This window comes from Alosa sapidissima, chromosome 4 (genome assembly GCF_018492685.1).
Source record: "Alosa sapidissima isolate fAloSap1 chromosome 4, fAloSap1.pri, whole genome shotgun sequence".
Taxonomy (NCBI): domain Eukaryota; kingdom Metazoa; phylum Chordata; class Actinopteri; order Clupeiformes; family Clupeidae; genus Alosa; species Alosa sapidissima.
Window position 1 is genome coordinate 19,636,198 of NC_055960.1, and position 25,596 is coordinate 19,661,793.

General features: G+C 39.7%; 1 protein-coding gene and 1 long non-coding RNA gene across 2 annotated transcripts; both read right to left on the minus strand.

The window, feature by feature from the left end:
* Positions 1-1,636: 1,636 nt before the first annotated feature.
* Positions 1,637-6,894, minus strand: LOC121707379. Its single transcript, XR_006031310.1, has 3 exons — positions 6,882-6,894; positions 5,600-5,602; positions 1,637-1,760 (listed from the first exon to the last, which is right to left on the minus strand). It is a non-coding gene; the product is annotated as an uncharacterized LOC121707379 (long non-coding RNA).
* A 3,178-nt stretch (positions 6,895-10,072) lies between these two features.
* nucks1a (nuclear casein kinase and cyclin-dependent kinase substrate 1a) lies at positions 10,073-23,398 on the minus strand. Its single transcript, XM_042089884.1, has 9 exons — positions 23,320-23,398; positions 23,103-23,131; positions 20,417-20,466; positions 18,186-18,270; positions 17,292-17,338; positions 16,303-16,455; positions 15,056-15,208; positions 14,381-14,533; positions 10,073-14,019 (listed from the first exon to the last, which is right to left on the minus strand). The coding sequence occupies exons 2-9, from the start codon at positions 23,117-23,119 to the stop codon at positions 13,775-13,777; spliced, it is 903 nt and encodes a 300-aa protein (XP_041945818.1). The 5' UTR covers positions 23,120-23,131; positions 23,320-23,398; the 3' UTR covers positions 10,073-13,774.
* Between the last annotated feature and the right edge of the window lie 2,198 nt (positions 23,399-25,596).

Here is a 25,596-nt window from a genome sequence, read left to right on the forward strand (position 1 = left end):
GATTATTAGCCACTGGGCCCCTGGGCACAGACATGAAAAGGGCCCCCCTGCCCACCTGAAAAAGGTAGTAGCTCAGTAGGAAAATAACCCCTTAAATGATGACTTCAGGCGAGTTTTGTGGAAAGAAATGGACAGATTGAGACTTGTGTGTATGAGTGTACCTATGTATCAGGGATGGAAATAGCCTAAAATATTTTTTTTCCACCTACCATTGTGGCTGGTGGATTTCAAAGTCTACCAACCACTAGAGATACAGTAGCCTATGAACATTTGATGAAAAATCATGACCAAAATGATCACGGTTATTGGTATTATTGCAATATGGTTAAAATGTGCTGACTTTTTTTCTAAACCTACCATCAATGTTGGACAGAACTCATAATTGGCCTGCCCTTCATGCCCAGTAGCAACAAATCTAAAGGTTAACAGAACAGCTATATTGTCATAAAAGTGGTGTGGCTCCTTTAAAACCCAATCCACTGGTGTGAGTTCTGGAGCCATCCAACTTTATCTAACTCTATACTATCCTACATCATCTGATTTTAATATTATGTCTAGGCTATATTTAACATTTATTTTCTATTTGGCCTGTTATGAAATTATGCATTTAAATACATGCATGCTTAGCATTTTGTGAAAACAAATCATTATGGCTACATCGACAAACTCTTAGCCATGAGCTGTATATCCTCTGATTTTAATATTTACACATATGTAGGTATTTAAGCACAGCTCAGTTTTAAGACACTTAAAGCCCAAAATTGGAGACCATATAGAAATTTGCTACCATTTCAAAACCGGATTAGGGGAGACCGGGGCTGGTTGGAACAGGGGCAGGTTGAAACACTGTTAATATCCAGGTTACTAGAGGGAGCTGGAACAAAATTCCAACACTAAACTGACGGCCTTATTGAGTAGAGTAAACTCACGTATGTAACTGGTCTCCAGGTCATTAACCCTTTAGGTGAGAACAACATTTTAATTTTGTAGTGTCAAAACTTAGAATATGCACCTCCCACTAAATACATCCTAGGGTAATAGTTAGGGATATATAAAAAATATTCATTGTAATTTATTGCTAGGGGACTCATCTGTATCTTAAAATGAAGTTTGAAAACCTGAGGTGACTGATATTAGCAGGCTAACAGCATTTGTGCAAAAAAGTTGGACCTAATGTGGGCGGGGCAGGTTGGCACACTGATGTTGGGGTTGGTTGGCACATATATTCCCTATGGCTATTTTGTGACAAATCTATAAACTTTGTATTTTACACATAAAAACATCATCAATCTTTATTTTAGCATTGTTATTGTAATTACTGAATATAGTTTTACATTTGGAAGCATTTCAGACATTTTTAAACATTTGAAGTAAAAAAAAAATCGGTAGGGACCAAATTGGTCTTGACGGTGGGCCCTACTGAAGAAAAACACACATGAATGACATCAGCAAAGCCCTACAGGCAGTGATATAGATGAGCACTTCAAACAAAAGCAAAAGGGGTACTGCAAAGGACTATAACATAGGTGTTCCAACCAACCCCGACTACATGTGCCAACCAACCCCGTGCATGGGGCAGGTTGGCACACGTGCACAACACCACTTTAATCATATATAACTCAAAACAAGTGATAATTTGTTGACTTTGAATGTATACATTTTGTAGCTGAGATCCCAAGCTTTCAGTTAATCACAATTTGACAATTTCAACGCATTGTAAGACGGAGAAATATAGCCGAGAGTGAAAAGTGTTCCAGCCACTACTCTCCCCTACTTTGGAACGGCTTATTGTACAGGGGATTGCATTACACCTTTGTGTTCGGTAAGGTCTGCTGTTTAGGCTATTCTGGTTTACGGTTTGTCGGAACGAAAAGTTTGTGAGATATTCCACCTATATGAATTGAAATGAGCGCAGAGCTATAGCCTAATATGATTATTTCTTGAAAGTTAATTTTCTCGCGAACCGTTTATCGCAACAAATAGCGGCTATAGCACCTTATAAAAGATGAGAAAAGTTATTTAATGTGATGTCTGTGAGGCTACTTCGCAAGTAGTTCCTAGAGAAGATTGGGCGGCCACACTTTATCGGTCTGTCTCATGTCTAAATAGCAGCGTGTTCCGTGAAGGTGTCGCGGACCGGATTAAAATAGCCTAGTCAGCGAATCAACAATCAGAGAAAACTGCGCTGAAAACGTTGTAGGCGGATATACCTGCTGTTGGTCTAGACATATGTATGCCTTAAACTCGTATCCTGTCATTTAGAAACAAGTCTAGTCTAGTCATCAACAAAAAATGAACGGATTGCAAAAAAAAAAAATTGGCGGGATTTGGCGTGACATTTCTTGCAAGTGTGTGAGAGCGTGAGTTTGGTGCTGAAAGCGTGAGTGTCACGCCAGATGCGTGAGAGTTGGCAACCCTGCCAAAGTTAGGAGTCATGCTGAATATGGGTGTGCCGTACGGGGAGTTGCATAGGCTATAGCACAGAAAAGAAGCCTCTAGGCTGCCAATCTTGCAGTGTATTTGTGAATGTAGCCTGCACAATGCAAAGAAATAAAAGATAAACTAAGTGCATTTCCATAGAAATTAAAAAAACATTGCGAGACACCAGATATTTCTTCTATGATCTCATCCCATAAAGCTTTTCTTTGACTTGTTAGTTTTTTGAACATTTATTTTATCTAATGACATAGCAAACATGATTAACTGAATCCACATATCCTTGCACTTGCGAAAACTATTCACTAGCCTAAAACAATGAGGTCGCAAAAACAATGACTTCAGACTTGACTTGCGACTCCACTCAAAAGACTTCCGACTCGGACGCTTCGAGACTCCTGAACAAGCTGTATTTCACGCAATTAGGCCTATTGCTTTTTTTAATCTAAATGTATTCATGTATTTCTATTTTATTGCAACATACAGTATACTTTGGAAAACGTATAATGAGCGGCATGGCCCCTTTGCCATAATGTGCAACGTAACGCATGTGCGCACACTCACAGATAAAAAAAAATGCATTGACCATGGCGACAAGAAGTCCTCCCGGAGTGCCTTTTATCATTACTTTCATTTACAATAACTTCGTGCACAGAGGAAATAAGCGAACAGCTACATGCAAGGTGTGTGGCAACAACGTCTGATTTCATCAGGCATCTCCAAACGCACCCATATAGGTCAGTCACTTAGGCCTAGCATATATCGTCACAGGTGACAAGCTAACCATCGCAAAGTGTTGTGCTAATGCTGGGAACAGGCAGGGATGGGCAAAAATACATCAGAATGTATTTCAAAATAAAATACCTAATAGGCCTACCCTCATTTTTAATGTATCGACATAAAATACTGTATTTTTGTATTTAGATAATACTCAAAATACTTTTTTCAAGGAAGTATGAAAGCACTGCAAAAAAGCTTTTTTTTATATCCCAAACATTGAGCCTATAAACTATACAGTAAAAAACAATACAATTTGGCCCCCGTCATGCCATTTTGGATATACCGTATGCAAGTTCATGTAGTGTGATCAGAATTAAGAATAATTCAAGAATTTCCATTTCCATTTAGTAATTCCATAATTTTACATCTAGCTGATGCTTATCCAAAACGACTGACAGAGCTTTCAATTCGGCAGCCGTGGCCTACTGGTTAGCGCTTCGGACTTGTAACCGGAGGGTTGCCGATTCGAACCCCGACCCCTCATTGCTACCCGAGCGCTGCTGTTGTTGCAGGCAGCTCACTGCGCCGGGATTAGTGTGTGCTTCACCTCACTGTGTGCTGAGTGTTTCACTAATTCACGGATTGGGATAAATGCAGAGATTATATTTTCTTAAATGCAGAGATTAAAATATACTTATAGGCCTACTTACAATTAACCACATTATAATCAATAGGCCAAAATCATAATTGTGTATCTGTGCCGAATTTCGTAATTCAAGTCCAGTGTAGAACTGAATAAGAAAATCATAAGACTGTATATCTTGAACTTCCAGTATGTGAGAAACTTGACTTGCCTTAATATCTCCAACCTCAAGTATGCAGCTAATAAGGAAATAGTTGTTATTTAATTAAACAAGGTGAACTTCTCCCCACTGTGCAATGCAGAAAAGGATGCTACAAGGAAGGGAATTCAAACACACTCATCAACACCTTACCATCTATTGAGGTCATTGTGGTTCAGTGAGAAATCTGACATTTTTTCTGTTAATTGGCTTGGATACAAAAGGACATTGTTGCCTTTGTCGGTGTCCTTATGTGAACTTGCACAGGTAACCTTGCTCATCTTTACTTGCGTACGACTTCACACCAGTGCTTCAGGGCATCTGTGGCCTACTGGTTAGCGCTTCGGACTTGTGACCGGCGGGTTGTCGGTTCAAACCCCGATCAGTAGGCACGGCTGAAGTGCCCTTGAGCAAGGCACCTAACCCCTCACTGCTCCCTGAGCGCCACTGTTGTTGCAGGCAGCACACTGCGCCGTGATTAGTGGGTACCTCACTGTGTGTTTCACTAATTCACAGATTGGGATAAATGCAGAGACCAAATTTCCCTCACGGGATCAAAAGAGTATTTATACTTATACTTATTCTTCAAACCAGAGCTGATGCTTCAGCAAAGGCCGTCACTGAAAAGCTGTGAATGTCATTGAACACAGCTGTTCTCACATTAGCTAATTGCGATAAACATTAACCATTGTTGCCTAATTACCAATTATTCATTACACCTGTGTGTAGTATCTACTTTTTTAGTGTTTTTCACATATAGTATTTTGCAGTATTTTTAACATACAAAAATACACACCAATAAAGTATTTTGATACAAAATACAGAGCCATGTCCCTCAACCCAATAAAATAAAAATGACAAAATACTATTTTGTATTTGAAATACATATTACTTGTTTCAGAAATCTTGACATGTCTAAGTTTTGGGTTGCAATATACAGGTAGTGGGCTCTCTGTTAATTTTAATGAGTAGGCCTAAGCCTAAAGTTACAGCATTTCTATCACAATTGACCAGACTTTCACCTTGTTCCTTGTATTGCTTCATGAGCCATCACTGTGCCTATTGCATTCTATTGTTGTTAGCCTTAAGCCTAGCTCAGTCATTATGTTATACCACATCGCCCTCTATTAGAAGTGCAATGAGCTGCATTGAGCATAATAAACTGCATTTAAAATTCCAAATTCATATTTCTAGATATTTTGGTGAAAGTAACTCAAAAGTAATACAATAGTAGTGTAATGCCTTACAATTCAGATACATATTATAATGTAACAAATTACTTTGAAATGACAGTAATGAGTAATACATAATACATTTTGAAGTAACTTGCCCAACACTGACGACAACCATAACTCTTTCTATGTATGTGTGTGTGTGTGTGTGTGTGTGTGTGTGTGTGTGTGTGGAGGGTCAATCAAATTCTATGATTGCCACTGATGTGAATGATCTCACAAATCACACAAACCAAATCAAGTTTTAAAAAATCGCAAAAGTATCGAAATTGAGATTCTTCACTTAGTATTGGTATTGAAACACTAATGTTGGTATTGTGACAACAGGAGTTGGGGATGTGTCCCCACCAAAGCTGAGACCAAACCTACGCCCTTGGTACACACTCATGATGGGGCAAGTCAGCCACAGCCCGTCTCATCGAAAAAGCTGTTTAAACCTAAAAGCACATTCATACCGTATATTAACAATTCTTCCGTGGAAACTTTTTCCCGCCTGGTAGAGAGAGATATACTTGACATATGTGCCCAGAGTGAAAATAATCCTTTTATATCCAATCTATTGGAGTCTGAACGAAGAGCCTTGAAAGAGTTAATGAATAATGAGGACATTGTTATACACCAAGCGGACAAGGGAGGTGCTGTTGTGGTTCAGGACAAAACTGCATACATTAAAGAAATTGAGCGACAACTGAGTGATGGTGATGTGTAGGGGAGACCGGGTATGGTTGTAACACATTTTTCTTCAGCACCTAAAACTACCATTTCTTGTAAAGCTACAGTTCTGGAACTTTTTGGCAAAGTACCCACATTTGTCTACTACAAGTGGCAACCATTTAAATCTCTTCAACTATATTACAGAATTTGTGAGATTATGACAAATACAGTGTGTACCTTTGTTACAACCTACCCCACTACTGGGGTAGATTGTAACACCTATTGGGGTAGATTGTAACAGGTAAAAAAAAATGCAGAAAAACAATGGAATTCCATTTGATATACTGATTTATTGCATAAACAGGGTACACAGGGTGTGAAAATAGATTCACCAACATATTGTATACCATACAATCCGTTCCTCACATAGAGAATGAAGATCATATTAACGTTTTAAACTAAATATAAAAACCACAGCGTTTATACTTTTGTGTGTGTATGTATTTGTGTCTCTCATGGAAAGAGAGAGAGGGCTGAACAGTCACACACACAAAGATGAAATTAAATAGACATTAAATGGGTCTACTAGCCCCATTCCACAGGTTTTAACATATTCAAAAATTGTGTTACAACCTACCCCACCACTGTCATCCATTGTTTAGCTAGCTGTATTAGCATGGTGCTTTGACATTAGCAAGAGAGAGCTACACCATTCTTTACTAGAGAAACTATAGTTTGACCTGATGTAACTCATACAACTGTATCTACAATGGTAAAAGCACTAGAAAAAAATAAATCTAAAAAACAAAAGTTACTTTCTTACCTCAGATGTTGAATTTTTCTCCTTACTCCGGGATAAATGGCACTAACAACTTGAAAATGTCCATGTGTGATCGTTAAGGAAGTCTGAGCAGTCAGAAACTGTCACATGGCTCATATCTTATCCCTGATTGGTGGAATTGGTGATGTTACAACTCCCCCCATGTTACAACCATACCCGGTCTCCCCTACATACCGTTACAGTCAGATCCCACAAGTAAGTTCAGCAGTGAAATTAAGACAGTCCTGAAACAGGCTTTACGTGAGGAACAGATCAGCGAGGCTGAATATAAGTTCATGTTTCAAGTAAATCCTAAACGACCTGTCATTTACACTCTCCCTAAAATCCACACACTTATTAAACCCTCCGGGCCGTCCAATTGTTTCGGGGAATGGCTCTCTTATGGAACCCTTGTCACAGTTTGTGGATTCACATATTAAAGACTTGGTATATATTTTACCCTCTTACATTAAGGACACTACGGACTTTCTGAAAAAACTGAGCGATTGTCATGTGAACTCTAATGATTGTTTGTGTACTATGGACATGTCTAGTTACCCCAGTATACTACATAAGGATGGTTTGGACGCTATGGAACATTATTTAAAACAAAGAACAGTACAAGATCCCACCACATATTTTTTGTTAAGTTTAACTAAAGAAATCCTGACAAAGAATTACTTCACATTTCAGGATCGGTATTATTTGCAACACCGGGGCTCAGCCATGGGCTCACCAATGGCTCCAAATTGCGCGAATTTATTTATGGGTAAATTTGAGTTGGACTTTGTTTATAACAACAATTATTATTCTAAGTTCCTTCAGACATATTGGAGGTACATTGACGATTTATTTTTCATTTGGAGTGGCAGCATTGATGATTTAAACAGGTTCCATGAATATCTCAACTCGAAAATGGATTTTATCAAATTCACACTAGAATTTAGTTCTGAACGCATTTCCTTTTTGGATGAGAGAAGCCTCCCTTATAGCCAGTTAACTAGAGTGAAGCGGATATGCGACTGATGAGACGTTTGAGTCCCATGCCAAAGTCCTGTGCGATAGATTTAGAGATAGGGGGTATGGTGATAATTTACTTAACCAACATTTGGGAAAGGTGCGTCAGATTCATAGATCTGAGCTGCTTACATCTAAGTCCAGGAACACTTCTGATCAGGGGTTAGCCATGGTTTCCACATATAGTCCCATATCACCATCAGTAAAACGCATAGTCAATAAACACTGGCACATATTGAAGACAGATCCGCAAATTGCCAACGCTTTTACTTGCCCACCCAGACACTAGGCTACTATAAGAGGACATCCAACTTACGGGATTTTTTAGTTAAATCTGATTTGCCCGCCACTAGGCCCGCACATTTTTTGTCACAGATCCCCAGTGGCAATTTCCCATGTCATAATTGCGTACACTGTTATGCTATGATGAAGGGGAATACATTTTCGCACCCCAACACAGGAAAAAAGATTACAGTGAGAGGTAGAATTACATGCAACACCAAGTATGTGGTTTACCTTCTTAAGTGTCCTTGCAACTTGTATTATGTGGGGAAAACAAAACGGTTACTAAAAACTAGAATACGTGAACATAAATGTTCCATACGCAACCACGATGAGAAATCATCAGTGGCTAGACATTTTAACCGGGTTAACCACAGTACCAATGACTTAAAATACATGGGGATTGAGGTTGTGGAAATGCCTCGCAGAGGTGGGATAGAGAGAATCGACTACTTCAGAGAGAGGCTTATTGGATACACTCCCTGGACACACTCATCCCCAAAGGGATGAACGAGGAAATTATATTGTCTTGTTTTTTGTCATATGTTTTTTGTAATATGTGGTATATGTTAATGTTTGGAATGTGCAGGACTGTGACATAGGTGGTTCATGTTTGTCATGTATATGCTGTTATAGTTTGTTGTCTTTTGTCTGTTGTTTTTTGTTTTTTGTACATTGAAACTGGGTCTCCCCCTGTTGGAGAGCGCTGGGTACCTGTGGGGGTTAAAGGTGATGATCTAGTTTATTCAAACACACCTACTTGGGGTCAAGGGTGAAATTGCTATTTTTCACACTGAAGAAGGGTGTTAGCCCGAAACGTTTGTGAGGCAATTAAAAAGTAAACGATACTGTTGAGTGCTTGCTTTATTTATTTTTCTAAGTTTTTGATTTATTATCAAGAAAGTTTAAGCACCCAGTTGAAGTACTATAGGGTGTTGAGCGCGCTTCCTTATTTTCTCATCCCCTTGATATAGCAGAGGATACATGTTGTGTAACTTCAGTTTATTATTGTTCATAATGATTCAATATTTTGCTGAGATATCAGTTTCTTAGGTCCACGACTACACTTTGGAGACACCTAAGAATACACTAATCTTTCCATGAAAGTTTATTTACAGCTTGATTGTCCCAATCCCAAAGTGCATTAACAAACTTTGGGCCAATTCCTTCACACAACTGCATGTCTTGGCACTAAAGTGAAGATACATCATTCCATGGTTGACTTAAGTCTTCTGACTCACAGCCTCCCCATTAGAATTCCTTATGCCTTTCAAGAACCTTTCAAATAAATCTATGCCTTGTGTCGAATTGTGTGTGCTTAGATGTTATATCATGCACATTTTACATCTCTTTCAGAGAGACAACTTTCTTCAAGTTCAAAGGAAGCGTATGCTTTTTCCAAATATTCAATATATTCTAAAATAATTGAAAAATAATCATCACTTTAATAGCAAATAGGTTAAATTGGAGTTTGCTCTGCAGGTCTGTCTTTAAAGGAGCCCATTCACATCCATGGGTTTTATATGACAGATAGAGCAGTGAATTTAACACAACCAATGGCTGTGCTGGCGACGACATTAAACAGACATGCATTTTCTTTGGAATTGAGTAAACAACTGCATTTAAATTTTTCATTTATAAGAAAGATGTGTTTGCTGCATTTCTGAAACAATTTGGTAACAGTTTAATGCACCAATTTAAGTTTAATTTTCCTGCTGGTTATGCTCCTGGAAGTAGTAAGTCAATTAAGCACTTCCAAAACCACTCTCAATCTTAACGGAGATCTAAACTGAGGTGATAAATCCCTGGAATTCTGCTTTTTCACATAGATCTCTGTTTCTCGAGGTCACCAAATATTGTCGGTACAAAAAAAAAAAAACCTGAAAACAATCGGTTCTACCTAGCTTGAGTTGCTGCAGCCAACAGCTAGAGCTGCAGCTACAGTGCTACACTCTGGGGGCATGTTCATGAGCCCCCATGGAGTGAAATCATCCACTATCTCAGAAAAAAGCAAATGATGAAGTAAAGTTTCAGAGCACAACCAACAACAGGATTAGAAACCAGTTAAATCAGTACAAAATTAGGTTGACTTTATTGGAGGCAGGGTAACCATTTATCATCAACATTGTGGTTGTCATTCGACCCTTAAGCCCACAGTATTGCCTTTATGACTCCCACCCCCATTAACATGCACAAAAAAACACCCCCCCAAATGCTGTCAGCTCCCTCTACGGGAGAATTTCAGCTTCTTCACACGTACACCATGAGGACAGTTGAAGATTGAAGAGGACACACCACAAATAAACACCAACAAAAGAAGCCATTCTTTTTTTTCTCTCTCTATATATAAAGATGCGAAAAGGTGAATCGTTTACTCTGTCCTAAGAGGCAAGTCCATTAGTCTGACCCCCTCTTACACACCTAAAGCACACTCTCCTCTGAGTGGGGAAAATCCTGCACATCTACCAAAATTAGGGTGCAACTACAGGGTAGACCAATATGGCTTTGTGGCGACTAGTCTGTACATTCACTTCAAAAAGGGTTAGGACAAAAATCTGAACCCCATTTCATTGAATAGCCATTAAACAGCCAGTGTCTTTCCCAAGAAGGCCCGACAGGTGCACTTTTCTTCTTGTAAAGGAGCCTTTCAGCCCTGCTTCAGCAACATGCCATTTCAATAGTATTTCCCATTAACAGCAGTTCTTGATAATGAGACATGTTGGAAGGTAATACTGGCACACTATGGCAATCTCTTGGGGGCAGACATACAGTATATCTGAGAACAGAGGAGAATTTGGTTGTAACATGGGGGGGGGGGGAAATCCAACTCAGTGCTTTCTTGGGAAAGAGCACTGAGAACCAGAATAGTGCAATTGGGGATAAAAGTTTGTAGAAGAAATGGTTATCTTGTTGCTGTATTTCAAAACCAAAACTGAAAGACGTCACCAGATTTGTACTTTAGTTATGACATACCAGCTTTACGTCTGGTCAATGAGACCAGCCAGCACACTCTGAAAAGAATGAGTAGTACAATTTGTCAGATGACTTTAATAGAAACATCTGAAATTACACATTCACAGAAAGAGGGTAAGAGAAATACTCCTGTCTTCACTTTCTCCAATCCCACCATATTCCAACTCAGACCACACACAGCAGAACGCAAGCTGATTGTTTCAGTATTTCATTTCGCTTCACACAAAGCCGTGGCCTAATTAACAGGCTGGGAATGTTACCTTGGAACATGGACTGTTGCCAGTCCTAAGAAATACTGATAGTAACAAAACATAACATCTAAATATGACCATTTACTTTTGCTCGTTTGCAGGCTCTTGTGCAAACACCATCAGATGGATCTAATCCTGTTGGTCAGTTGGTCATTTGCATGAATGAACACCGGACAAAAGATAATAGCGTCAAACATCTTAGGTATTCTTAAAGTAAAGCATGCCAGCATTTCACATTAGCAAGAAAAGCCCTGTTCTGGACCCAAGCCACAGTGTTGTTTCTCTGAACTGGGTGAAAATGTTTAGATGCCAACCACACGTGAGGCTTTCAGATGAGATGGCGAGAAAATATAATTTAAATATCTACATTCATGGTTCAACAACACCAGCATTCACAGTTGTCCTCGAGGACAGTCCTAGCGCTGAGCTGCTGGTCTGATGCAAGTCACACAACAGGTGAGGGACAGATACCGCCTTGTACTTAAGTAATTAATTTATGATTTCATTTACCCTTCTTTCTCAATGACATTATCACAGTACAACTAAATCAATATTTGAAAAGGTACCCATCTTATTATTTTTTTAAAGAAATGCTGGGCAAAGAAACACCTCGCAAACCAGTATAGGAAAGAAGGGCATGGAATGTCTGAGTGAGTGTTTTAAGCCAAGGAGATGGTTGCTGAAGTTATGCTTGTACATACAGCAAAAGTACAAAAAGACAAAAATTGGACAGAGCGAGAAGAGGTCAAACGAAGTAGAGCAAGAGCGTATTGACAGAAAAGTTGTCCAAGATAGCCATCCAGTCTTTTCCAAAAGGCTTCGGTAAAAGAGATAGATAGGGTATGCTTTCTCTTTAAAATCATGATACATTTTTTATTTCTTTTCATAAAAAACAAACATTACAAAAATTCTGAAGAGGAATTATAAAAAGAAACAAACAAATTCCAAACAAAGCAATTTTTTTTTTTTTTTACTTTTCGTATTTTCCCAAACCAACAAAAGTAAAATGTAGGTACTAAAATGCTGAGGACGTGCCTGGCCCAGTGAGTTGAACCACAGGAGAGAAGGTTTGTTTGCTAAAAATGGAATTCATGCATAACCAGAAACCATTACAACAGAGAGAACTCTTTCCAGCACAACAGAGTGTGAACCTTTTGAGGATATCGACCAGGGATGTCCTGAGGTCAAGACTCTAAGCAAGGCAGGCGATTGAGATTGCAATCTCACAACCACAAACACTTAATGACCAAAGGGTAGAGGACTAACCAATCCCACTACCAGGGTTACAGCTATTAGGTATTTTCATGCTATTCTAACATCAAATCTCACATCTCATCTTGAGGGAAAGGTCTCATCCACTAGTCATACCATACTCAGACTCACTACACCCACCCTCTTAACCCATGCCATGTTCCTCTGGAGGTCTCTGGCCACAGCATGGATCACAGGGCAGGACCAAAAGGCTTCAGGTCAGAACATGAGCCTAAATTCAGAGCTTTCATTTGGACAGTCTTTAAAATTGTGACACAAGTAGCATTTAAAAAAGGTGAAATCCACTGAAGTTATGAGATTGATGAACAGAATCTGCAGTTCTGGAAAAACATACACACACTTCCACCTCAAAGTTTCTTTGGAGAGAGACTGTGTCGGGAATCTCGTTAACTGGGAGCTTATAATAAGAACTGTTAGTTCAGGGAGAGGGGAAAGTGTATGCATGCTTGGATGCCTGTTCCTGTGTGTGTGTGTGTGTGTGTGTGTGTGAGTGTGCATGCATGCGCGTTTGTGTGTGCGTGTGTGTGTGAAAGTCATGCATGGTTTCACAGACATACAGATTCATGGCAAAATCTCCAGCGGGGACTACGTCAACTCAACCCCTCCTAAAATAACCCACTCACCGACCGTTTCCAATGATCCTATGCCTTGTAGGCAGCTACACATACAGGTGGGAGGGTGAGGAAATTGAACTGTGTCTATGATATATGACATCTGAGCTGAGAACCAACTATAATACTAAGAGAATAAAATCCACTGTGGCCAGCAGAGCAGCAAAACGTTTCCCCTCCATAAAACCCAGCTACGGTTACGTGGAGATGACAGAGAGGACGGAGATAGACTAGGAAGCCGAGCTTCAGAGAAATCTTACAGCTTTCGGTTTTTCGAACATACAGACAAAAGCAGACAAAACAAAGAAAAACAAAACAAACAAACAAAAAAAAAAGCCAAAATACTGTTGTGCAAGAGAAAACAAAATAAGCTTCAGCCACATGGGTCGGCCCCATGCATTTCGGTTGATAAATAAAACAGTAAAAGATCATCTTTCATGCACCGTCACATACACACATACTATCCTTAGCAAACATTGAAAAAGCCTTAGGAAAAAAAACCTGAAGATTAAAACATATCAGGACCAAAGCTGTGTTGAACCCACTGAGCCAGGCAACCACACAAACCCTCAGGGGAAAAAAAGAGAAAGAAAAAGAGTGAAAGAATGAAAAGCAAGATGGAGAAAATGAAAAAGGTGAAGGGGGCTGGAGAGTGGCTGCCTGCCTAGTCATCCCCAGATGCGCCGTCTTCATCCGACCCATTCTCCTCCTCTTCATCATCGTCATCGTCAGCGGGGGCGTCTTGCTTCTTCTTGGATGGGGGAGGGGTCTCCTTCCTCTCCTCCTGCTCGTCGTCCTCCTGTGGACTGTCGGCGTCGTCTTCGTCCTCGTCCTTGGGAGACGACTTCTCCGCGGCCTTGGTTGCACTGGGTCGGCCTTTGCCTTTGGCCTTCATGGGGCTTGGGGTTACTGCGGGGCAGCAGATTACACATTTATAAGATGATCCATCTCAAACACTTTTCACAAAACTTCCTAAATCTATTCATGTTGAACATAGTGTGAATGACTGGCTTCTTTGTTACAGTCTTTCAATGACTCTTTGTAAAGATTTTTTCACAACGGTGGAAAATGTGTATCCTCTAAAGTAATGTCTTAAGTCAACAAGGAAGTGCGATTTTCAAGACTCTGTATTTTTGTCCTCAAGTTCCTTTTTGTTTCGTCTATGCAGCATAATGCAAAATAGCATAATGGTTAATTTAGGATTATGGATTGCTGATGACCTTTACATTGCGTGTGTGTGTGTGTGTGTGTGTCATGCGTTTGCTCATACCTGTGGCCTTTAGCCTGGGTTTGGGGGATTTCTTCTCCTTCCTCTCAGGCCTGCCTCTCCTGCTTATCACCTTCTTTCCTTTCTTCTTTGAGCGTCCATAGTCGCTGTCATCGTCATCATCCACCATGAAGTCCTCATCGCTGGCTGACTCTTCTAAAAAAGAAAATGGTGTTGGATTAATGAATGACAAGCAATGCTTTCATGTAGGTTTCAGTGGCTTCAGTAAGCTTAAAGGAGAAATCAAAGGCGAGTACTGTCGATACAAAGAAAACCCCCAAACAATCAGTTTTACCTACTGTAGCTCGAGTTGCTACAGCCAGCAGCTAACGCAGCCAGGCAGCCACAGCGCTACATTCTGTGGGCATGTCCGTGAGCTCCCATTTACATGCCACCAGAGTGTAGCGCTTTAGCTGCCTGGCTGCGTTAGCTGCTGGCTGTAGCAACTCGAGCTAGGTAAAACTGATTGTTTTTTTGTTTTTGTTTTTTTTCGTACCGACAGTACTCGATGACCTTGAGAAACAGAGAGATATATTTGAAAACTCGCCAGATTTCTACTTTAACAACAGTAGAAACAGTCAAACATCATGGAGTGAATATCCACACTCTGATTAACAGAGACCAGTTTGGGCCGTAGGCCTATGTGTTAAATTTTAAGTAGTTGAATAGTGCACTTACTGTCCACATAGGTCGGTTCTTCTTCATCACGCTCCTCATCCTCACTCCCGCCACCTCCCAGGATCATCTCTCTCTGTTTCGACACGGCTTTGGACGCCGCCTGCCGCACCTGACGTACCTTACGATTGACCTCCCGGTCATCATCACTGTCATCTAGACGTAAGCACAATGAAAAGTCTTAATTGCTGGTATAGTTTAATGTTAGTTAGCATTGGGACCTTTTGTAGTGAACATCCTAGAGTCATTTTACAGGAGAGGTGTTAAAAGCCTAGTGCTATGGATAGGGGATACCCTATCTATTTGTGGGCAAAAAAACATAACCAACTGAGCAGCCTTTGAGACTGGTGTTATCAAGCAGGCACCTTCAGGGCTGTAACCTTCAGAAACTTTTAATGCCTACTATGTCACTTACAGTACAGGAACATATTCTGTACTTTGCCACTGAATAGACTTGTCACCTTTGGCATCAATGTTGTATTGTGTATGTCTCTACCAGTTCTACCACAAAAGCCCTGAGAGTATTGGATCAAAACATAATCATGAAACTTGACAATCTGATGATGACTAAATATCAAGCAACAGAATAGACTTTGGTCATTTTGTGTGTGTGTGAACAGGCCACACTGACTTTGAAGTTTGTGGTTACTGGCCATAACCGGTAATAATATAATAGGTAATAATGCCATAATGCTATTATGCTGTCTATGCCAATGGCTGAATGATAGGCTTTCTACATTACTTTATACCACAACAACAAACCTAATCACCCATATACGTATAACGCATTACACTCCAAGCACAGAATGTTCCACCATTACACCTTACTATTAAAGGTGAAATGGCCATTACTACTTAATTTAAATTGTTATTTCAGTTTGACTTCAGACTTCAATGAACAATATCAACAAAGTTCAACTTATAGACATATGCTGCATTAAGTCATATCTTTTTTTTTAAACCACACTTAATGCCCATATAAGGAGTATAACATACCATGAAACAGAATTAAACTTATGGCTAGGTCCAAAATGACAAACTGAACGGTCAGGCAATACAAAAAGGACAGCCTGCCACAATCTGAGCCAAACTATTTGTTGCCTTCACATGTCTGTTCAGTAAATTACATTTCTTAATCAAATTTAACCATGATGACAAAGACCCATACCTCCGGAGCAACACTTCTTTTTTGGTGATTACATCAAAGCCTCCTATATGCTGGACATTTTTGTTCCGTATAGAGTTCTTACCTGCACCTCGTTTCCTCTTCACTGCCCGCTTGCTGGGCTTCTCCACCTTCCCCCTCTTCACTCCTTTTTTGCCTCGTTTGGCCTCATAATCGCTACCTCCATCTTCTTCCTTCTCTTCTCCAAAGTCGTTATCTTCATCACTGCCAAAGTCATCTATAACACAACAAATATTTTTTCAGTGTACTGTTAGACATTCAGTGGAAGTTGCTGCAATATGTCTACACAAATATAACCCTGTGCTAAAACCCTGAATTCATACAGAATGCTAAAACATACTTATTAGAAAATGTTACAAATGTTTCAGAACTTTTACAAGTTAACAGTAATAGTTCATTAGAGCAACATTACACTCAAGATCTGGCTAGGGCATGGGTTCCCAAACTCCATCAATGTGGGCCTCCCCTCTGAAAACAGTGACACCTCCGCGCAAAATACATTTTACCGTGACTCGAAGAGCTGTAAACAGTGCTGTAAGGCTGTGTGTACAAATCCGCTTGGAGCTCGAGCTCCAAGCTGCAAGTTACCGTTCACTGGTAACTTGCAGCTAGCTCGGCTGACGGCACTGTTGCTATCCACTATCCCAAAGATTTAGTATACATCTCTCCTGTTATTTATTTAGATTTTATAATGTTGAAAATTACATAATCATTGAAAAAAAAAAAAACATAGACAGTTCTAACATGAAATAAATGCTTTTCCTTCTTTTTTTAATCAACCTTCCGCGCCTCCCCTCAAATTATTTGGCGCCCCCCAGGGGAGGCGCGCCTCACAGTTTGGGAACCTCTGGATTAGGGTGTGTAGACAGACACTCTGCATGAGCACTACTTTGCTCAGAAGAAGGCAATGTGCTAAAGACAGAGTTGACATACAGTGCTTTACTGCACTCTGCTGACCACTGCATGCAACTTATAAGACAGTGGACTAAAAATGCTGTACATGAAGCGAGGATAGCAGAGCTTAATTGGCATCATAAAAAGATTATTGCTCACCTGGTGAGTCACCTTTGGATTTGGAGTGTTTATCATCGGAGTCCTCACTGGTTTTAAAGGACAGAGAGAGAGAGAGAGAGAGAGAGAGAGAGAGAGAGAGAGAGAGAGAGAGAGAGATTTTAGAAAATCAGAAAATCCTTTGTTACTGTTCATCGTGTAATGGGATTTTCTGACTTTTATAATAAATATCTCTGGATGTGTTGCAAGTAGCTGATGGGCTGATGGGGATGGGGATACATTTCAGTGAAGATTCATAGCAATGCTCTCCGTTTGTCTTGAGTTGCCGTGTGCATTATCTTTATGTATTTTTTTCCTGTTGGATTATGTTTAAAATTCAGTTTAAAAATAAATAAATAATAAGTTTTGAAAATGGATGATAGATCCAAAATCACTGAATAATCATGTTTAAAATCACTGAGTAATCATGTTTAATTACCGTGATCTCAATGTTGAACAAAATAATTGTGATAATGATTTTTGCCATAATCAAGCTGCCCTAGATTAGACTCAGAGTGTATCTTTAAAACACATAGCTTTCCAGAATTTGATAATATTGCAAATAGTCTATAGCCTGTTCTGAGTCAGAGTAAGCTGATATGTTTGGCTTGAATTGATTGTGGTCTTTTCTCCTTCATAGTTTCGCTGTGAATCAGAAACACACAGTTTTGCATGAAAAAAGTTGTGTAAGAAATTACAGTCATGACTGATTTCAGAAAACTACATGTAAAAAAGAGGGCTGCTTGTTTTCATTTTTTTCATTTTCTCAATACAAACTTCAATACAGTTTGCTGAAAACATCCTTAACTAATTATGCAATAAATTAGTGTCCAGTGAGTGATTGGTTATAGAGAGTTGAAGCACAGAAGGTCATCCATGCCCAATAGACAGACATACCTCTCCTCCTTAGAGTTCTTAGATGCCTTGTGTTTCACCTCCCGAATCTTTCTGGGCTTTTCAGCACCTCTGCCATACTCCTCATCTGGATGAAATGAAACAAATCAATTCAGTCAATTCTCTCAAACCCCATACAAGAAGATAGCTTCCTCAGTGATTACATTCATTGAACGGTTATTTAAGAATGAGAAGCAATGTCTTTACCAACAGTGGCATTAGAGGTAGTACTGGTATAACAGAGTGCTGAACGAAACACTACTATTTCAGGCTAGGCCCTTGAAAATAAGAAAAATGAGGAAGTTTCCTGTGTTGCAACAGCCATTGTGAGATAAAGAGATCAAATTACATTCGATTACACAAAATGTTCACTGATCTGTCAATGCCACAGTCAAGCATGCCTTGACCAGTCATGACAGATGCAAATTGCCAAACTGGCATTAGCTTGTATTTGAATGTAGTGCAGGTCATCTCAACATAAATACATGTTAAGAAATGTAAAATGTGGCAGCACAAGATTGGTTCCCTAAACAGAGGAACAAGTCAAAGTGCCATTGTGCTTCAGGATAGTTTAGCAGTCTATTTACACATTCTAATCTATTTTCTGAGAGTCTCCACAACAATTGCTTTGGCTGATTACATTGGACATGTAAGCCTTAGTTATATTTGGTGAACATCTGTTGTTTACAGAATTGCTAGAAAAGCAATGTCTCACTGCAATTGTTCTAGTGTATTGAAAGCAGCTTTAGGTCTAGAACTCTAGAACACATGCGGTGACCTTGCAAACACACTCAACAGCCTAACTGGCACCAATATAAAGGTGCTAACTGCTGTATTTCAGCAACTTGCCTGTGTTGATATGTAAATCCATGGTAGAGAGGAGATTGTTTTGAAAATGCTCACATTACCAACACTCTGATTCTTCACTCAGCCTTCACTCAGTCTACTGTTCACACGCCTCAAAATACACTGAGACACTCTATTATAGACTGTAGCTGTAAACGCAGATAATTTAAGTTCATAGCATATCTCAGCAGTCATGGTCTGGCAGAATGCAGATACATTAAAGAACTGTCACATCAGACACCAAAGTTGAGCAAGGGGCTGATATTAAACAGCAACAATTCAAATAACTCTTTGAACTCTTTTGAGTCAGACCATCAAAGTAACTCAATTACTCTCTAATAGGTATTGTGAAAATTAGCTTTTAGTGCAATAATTGCAGATACCCAACACAGTTATTAAGATAGGAAAAATAAATAAATTGTGGGACTTTTATTGGTTCTTTTAGCATGTGTAACACCAGGTTGGTATGTTGCCAGCATGCTCACCACATACCAACTAAATGGATGAGCTGATTAGGGTCCCTTAACACTGAAGTTAGAGGCAATACTAACTGACATTTTCACCAGAGATATTTTTGAAGCGGTTTTCAGCCGCTCATCTGACGTCTGTCTATTGTTAGTGGTCGAATTCCATTGAAATCAGTGTATCAATTTACACCTGCAGCGCTTTGTGTGCGAATTATAGCCAATAAAAGTAGAGGAAAGTGTATTTTTACACTTCACTTCTATTTTAGAGCGTATAAGATGCGTACACATGGATACACACATTGTTGCGTCAGGGTAGAGACAGAGGCAGTGTAAACTGATTATGGACCCTTTCAAGAGAGTTCCATTATCAGCATCATAGTTGGCCCCACAAGACTTCCTTTTTAACATTCCATATGTTATCTTAATGCAGAGGAAGTAGATTGGGGCCCAAATAGAACGTTCAAGCATTGTTTTTGTTTTTATTGTTGAAAGGGTCTATATGACATTTAACTCTTGCTTGCGGTGTAAATTCCAAGTAAGATGGAGCTGTATATTAATAACATTCACCACTATAAGCCCCATGAGATAATTTAACCTTACAGTGACCAAAAAGCCAGAACTTTGTACTTACATCTGCACTCCTCAATTGTTGGGTCGCCGTCACTGTACTAAGGTAATCAGATCCACACCAGCTTTAAAGCTGATTGCAATCATACAGCATCATCCCCCTACCCCTAAACACCTTTACCCACAGTAACCTTGTAGCCATGAGCACCCCATGCCTGCTTACTGCAGAGAACTGAGCAACAGGACAGGATTGATTTATTCATTACATCTATAATCCATTCTCAAACATGGTGAAGAATATTTGTGAGTCTCTCCTTCAAACTGAAGGTTGGAGGCAGAGTTAGCTTGACTTACCTGCATCATCGGATTCATTGAACTGTGAGTAATTCACCACCTTCCGGTTCCTGTTGGGCAAATGACAAGTAGCACCATAGTAAGAACACATACAAATGGAGAGTTTGGTGAGACAACATAACAAAAGTTGATCTTACACATGTGTTTCATCAGACTGAGAGAAGCACAAGTACTGTCATGGTCAAAGGACGTATTAAAAAGTTTGACCATGTCATCTTTTATGGAGATCAAGGACAAAAAATTAGAAAAAAGGACCAGTGTAACTCGTTTTCACGTCTTTCTGTAATAACAGTCTATAGATGATCAAACAGTGCAAGGTAATGCAGATCTTGCCACATTTTTTAAATGCTAAATGTGATATATATATTTGAGGGTTTCCTCTTCCTTAGTGAAACCTGCAGGCAGCTCCTAATTCTCGGGCTACAATAACTGCCATGCAAGTAACAGTAACAAGTAAAAGCTTCTTGGTCTCCATAATATATTAGGCCTAAATGTAGCGACCGGTAGTTTTTCCGACAACCAACTTTATGTTTTGTAAGAAGTTTGCAACTGGGGTCCTTCAACACAAAACAACAAAGTTAGCCTACATAGTTTTTAGCCTGGTTTTACCCTTAACTTAATGTGGGTATCGTCAAAGAGGTGATGATGCTGTACCATCATGACATTTGGATCACAATACAATACCAAATTATTGTGATTCTTTATACTTTACAGAACAGTTAGCATTTTATTTAAATTCAGTAAAGTATTTCTCTCGTATGCTACATCTCATACATTGGAAGTCTCAGCAGCCTTCTTGGCGTGGCAAATTTGTTCTTGACTAATTTCTGCTGTGACATAAAGAAAGGAATGAGGTCCTGTGCCATACTTTGGACTTCAGAGGCAATAGATGTATGCAACAACATAACATTAAAATAATAACATCACAGTAGGCCTAATGCATATTGCAGTACTTGCTGCTTCTGCATCAATATTGTGCCACAAATGCTGTGATGCAACTATATGAATTTCAGCCTATACAGTTGTTATATAGTGTTGCTGAGGGCATTGCGTTAGGTAACATACAATTCATAACCAAAAAAACAGCCTTGATAACACATGCTTACTTTGATTACTGACAAATAAATGCACAATTAGACACTGATGTCAACATAATGGCAATTGATGTTCTTGTCTAACCAATAGCCTACATAACAAATATGGCACACAGGCCTACATATTTTCTCCTCACTAAGTCATAAAGTTTAAAAGCATTCAGTTAAGACAAAGAGGGAAAGCAATAGCCTATGTTGACGCCCAACACATCACCATATGGTAATTTCAATAGCCTGAAATGCGTTCCTATTGAGATGGAGAGTGTTTCTACTAAGTGCTAAGACCCATGGTGCTCATGTCCGAATGTGACAACGCATACGCCTATAAGCTTTATCTGCCAAAATTACGAATAAGACAAACGAAATTATATAGATATTTTATTTCAAGAATCAGCTCGATCCAGCGACTCAAAAGATATTTTCATTCGATAGTGGATTCGATGGTGTCTCCGGTCAAAGTTATAATCTATTGGGAGTAAAGGGGGAGGGGCAGAGGGGGACAACGACGTGGATTTTCGGTAAATCAAAAGGCAACCTAAACCATATCAACTGTCTTTTCCCTGGACATCAAATGCATAATAACGTTTATAGAGCACCACGATGGGTGACTACAATATGTAAACGGCATCTTGCCATAGTGTAGGCATTTTTTTCTTGCAGGACTCCTAACGTGCTCAAGCAGGATTCGCCTGACCTGAAACACTGTTGCAAGCAATAGTCACAGCATTTATCTGAACATTCGTTAGACACATTAGGCACACCAACCCGATAGTTATCCGTTTACCATGTTTTTTATTATTATTATTATTGCAAGACAACGACTATGATTTGAAAGAAATTGAAGACTAGATTCGACCAGAATAACTCCATCCACAGCCTCCAATGCTGGAGGTGTGGTGACTTGCTACTCTGACCCGCCCCCTCTGACATCATTCCAGCAAGGCTAATTCACCACTATCAGCGTGGAAATGAGCAGCAGCGGCTCCTTTCTTCTTCTGCGTTTTCAACCAAACCTAACAGGCTACAGTTGACCACTGATCATATACAATGTTACTTTGTGAGACAACAAATAGGTATGATTGCCCCGACTGCAAGCACCCAACATGGCGAAGTTTAGTAACATGTAAGAGTTTGGAGACATAACATCAACATGCCAATGGCCAAATCCAAAACAGGTTATTAGTCTTGTCGAACCTAGCACGGATGAATGGGTGGCCATGTTTTCTGTATAGATTGCCTCCAGCCTACCCTCATCAGAAGCTAGATAACATGTTTTGTATTACAGAAAATACAGCATGCATTCTACGCGCAGATGATGCTGGAGATGGCTCGCGATTCTGCTCACCATCTCGCTGCACATTTGAAGCGCGCGCAAAAAAGATATCTGATCAGCAATCACCTTCTATCCGCAATGCAAGGTCTGGTGCTAGCTAATGCTATCTGTAGAAGAGCACTAATGTGCTCTATTCTCCTTAAAACAGGCAAATTCTAGCTAAATGCTCGACATGTCTAGAGCATGCGTCAGTCTATGAGAGTCCCAGTATGCATGCATGCAGTGCAATGAGAATGGAGGACATCTGAAACGCACATACCTCACTGGTCTTGACATTTTGCTGGAATACTGTAGAGGTTACAAATGTAAAAGAGCACAGAAGAAAATCAGAAAGATAAAAAACAACACCGTCCAGTTCTGCGACACGAGGGGCAATATGAAATATCGCAAAAATAAACACCAAATCCTAACCGTTCTTCCTAGAGAAATGTTAAAATGCAACTATATCCTAGAGGAGAAATTTGTTTAATTTTTACCTTCTGCTACTCAAAATGGTGAATAAAACAAACTGAAACTGCAACCTATGCGCAACCTAACCCTACGCCTGTAGGCGGGTACTGGCTGGTAAAAAAACCGCCCATACCCAGTTACAAAATACAGACGAATGGAAGATAAAGACTGCTATTGGCTAGTTCGAAAGATCATTAGCACTTCAATTGGGTATTTGAAATGCTCATCAAAATGCTAGGGTCTCTACTCTTTTTACCCCTCCTCCCGTGTGCGGCTTGGTTGAGAAGATACTATTAAGAAAAACAAAAAGAGTCTCATTGAATAGGCCTGGAATCTGTTTTTGCTTATGTTCAAAATGGGAGAACGAAATATTTTCAGTATTTTGCTGTCTTTTTGCATAGCACTGACTGGGAAGAGTCTTTTTTGTCCAAAATGCCGAGGCGCACGCAGAGTGGGAGGGGCCGATTTAAACTAATATTCCCACAGGGTTATGCATGTGCAATTTAATATTTCAGTTTCAAACTTAAGAGTCTGTCTTGTAATATATATATATATATATATATATATTTATATTTCATTCTACAATTTTAAATTGTAGCTTTATTCAGTTTTTGTCCATTGTGCTTTCTATGGAAACAGCAGTGTAGTCTAGTGGTGAGAGCAGTAATATTATGGTAGCACTAGGCCCGTACCTGCCCCCTCCAGGGTTGTGGCAAGGGTACAAAGACTGATTTCCAAAGCTAGCTGTGCATTGAATTTGCACATAGCAATGACACTAAGATAGCCTACATCTTTTCTGTAGGTTAGATGTCCTGATAACAAAACAAAAAAAACATGGTAATACATCTAACTGACACATAACTACAGTTAAGTTTAATTAGCTGTTTGGAATAGGCTACATGCAATAGGCTTTAGTTTAGTATGAATCATAGCCTACTAACTTCACTTCACCTCACTTCATGAAGTGACCTATTTCTATAACATAGCTCATTCAGAGAGACATTCAGAGGGTTTCATCAGTGTATTTGAGCTATGCTTGTTTGATTACTTGACACTTGTAGCTGAAAGGCATCATACTCTTATCAGGGGAATCAGTGGAAACAGATCAGCTGGTGATGCCTCATCATGTTGCTCTGGTTTCGTCTCAGGTCCCGTCAGCGGAGTAAGGGAGCATCCGCTTTCAGTCATCAGGTGCAGGCAGGGGCGCCATTGGGGATACATTAGGGACGTTGTCCGTGCTGTGTTAGAACAGGCTAAGAAATTATAATATTACCAGAAGTAAGATGCACACAATATGCAACACTGTAAAAAAAACTGTGTTTAAAACTATACAACACTGTGAAAAAACTGTGAGAGATGAAGCCAGACTTTAGTCTAAAACGGGCTGGCTGTGTCTAACATCTGAGTCTGGGTAATCAATGCATCCTAGTTGTGTCTCCAACATGCTGGAAGCAAATCACTGGAAACAGATACGAGGGAGAATTATTTCTCATCTCAAAGGATGCAAATACCACTTAATTTTCTTAGGCACTGAGTACTTGGAGCATTGAAACACCTCGGTTTTGGTGGCATTACTGTATGACAATATTGGAGTCTTAAAAATATTCTTATCTTTGTGAGGTGTTAATTAGGTCTAGGGTCATTCCATGTCAGTTCAACCAGGGCCCACGCACTTAGGTCTCAAACAATTCTGAAAAAATTACCAGGTGTACCTATGTTACCCAGGAGACACACTGTAAAATGACTCTTATGTAAGATCAATACTTTCCATGATACAGCCAGTTTTACAGTCAAGTTACTTTTTGTCAAAGTTCACAAGCCCACAGCGCAAGAACTAAACCATGTAGGAGGCTCAGATTTTGCATGGTGGTACATAAATAGGAATAGTATGTAGCAAAATCGTCACGTTTGGGCTTAAACAGAGCCCAGCCAAAAACTCCAATAAAATTTGTATCAACTTTGAGGGACAGCTATGGCCATGCAGGATTATCCAGACCAAACGTGACGATTTTGCTACATACTATTCCTATTTATGTACCAGTATGCAAAATTTGAGCCTCCTACATGGTTTAGTTCTTGTGCTGTGGGCTTGTGAACTTTGACAAAAAAAAGAGCCAAACAAAATCGACACCCCCCTCCCCCTGTAAAACTGGCTGTATCTTGGAAAGTATTGATCTTACATAAGAGTAATTTTGTATCCTGGGTAACATAGGTACACCTGGTAATTTTTTCAGAATTTTTTGAGACCTAAGTGCGTGGGCCCTGGTTGAATTGATGTGGAATGACCCTCTAGGTCTGTGCCA

Coding starts and splice junctions, on each gene's coding strand:
- nucks1a (XM_042089884.1), bottom strand. Junction 16,456..17,291: donor ATCCAAAGGTGACTCACCAG/GTGAGCAATAAT, acceptor GTTGTGTTATAG/ATGACTTTGGCAGTGATGAA. Junction 15,209..16,302: donor GAAGAGGAAACGAGGTGCAG/GTAAGAACTCTA, acceptor GCTTACGTCTAG/ATGACAGTGATGATGACCGG.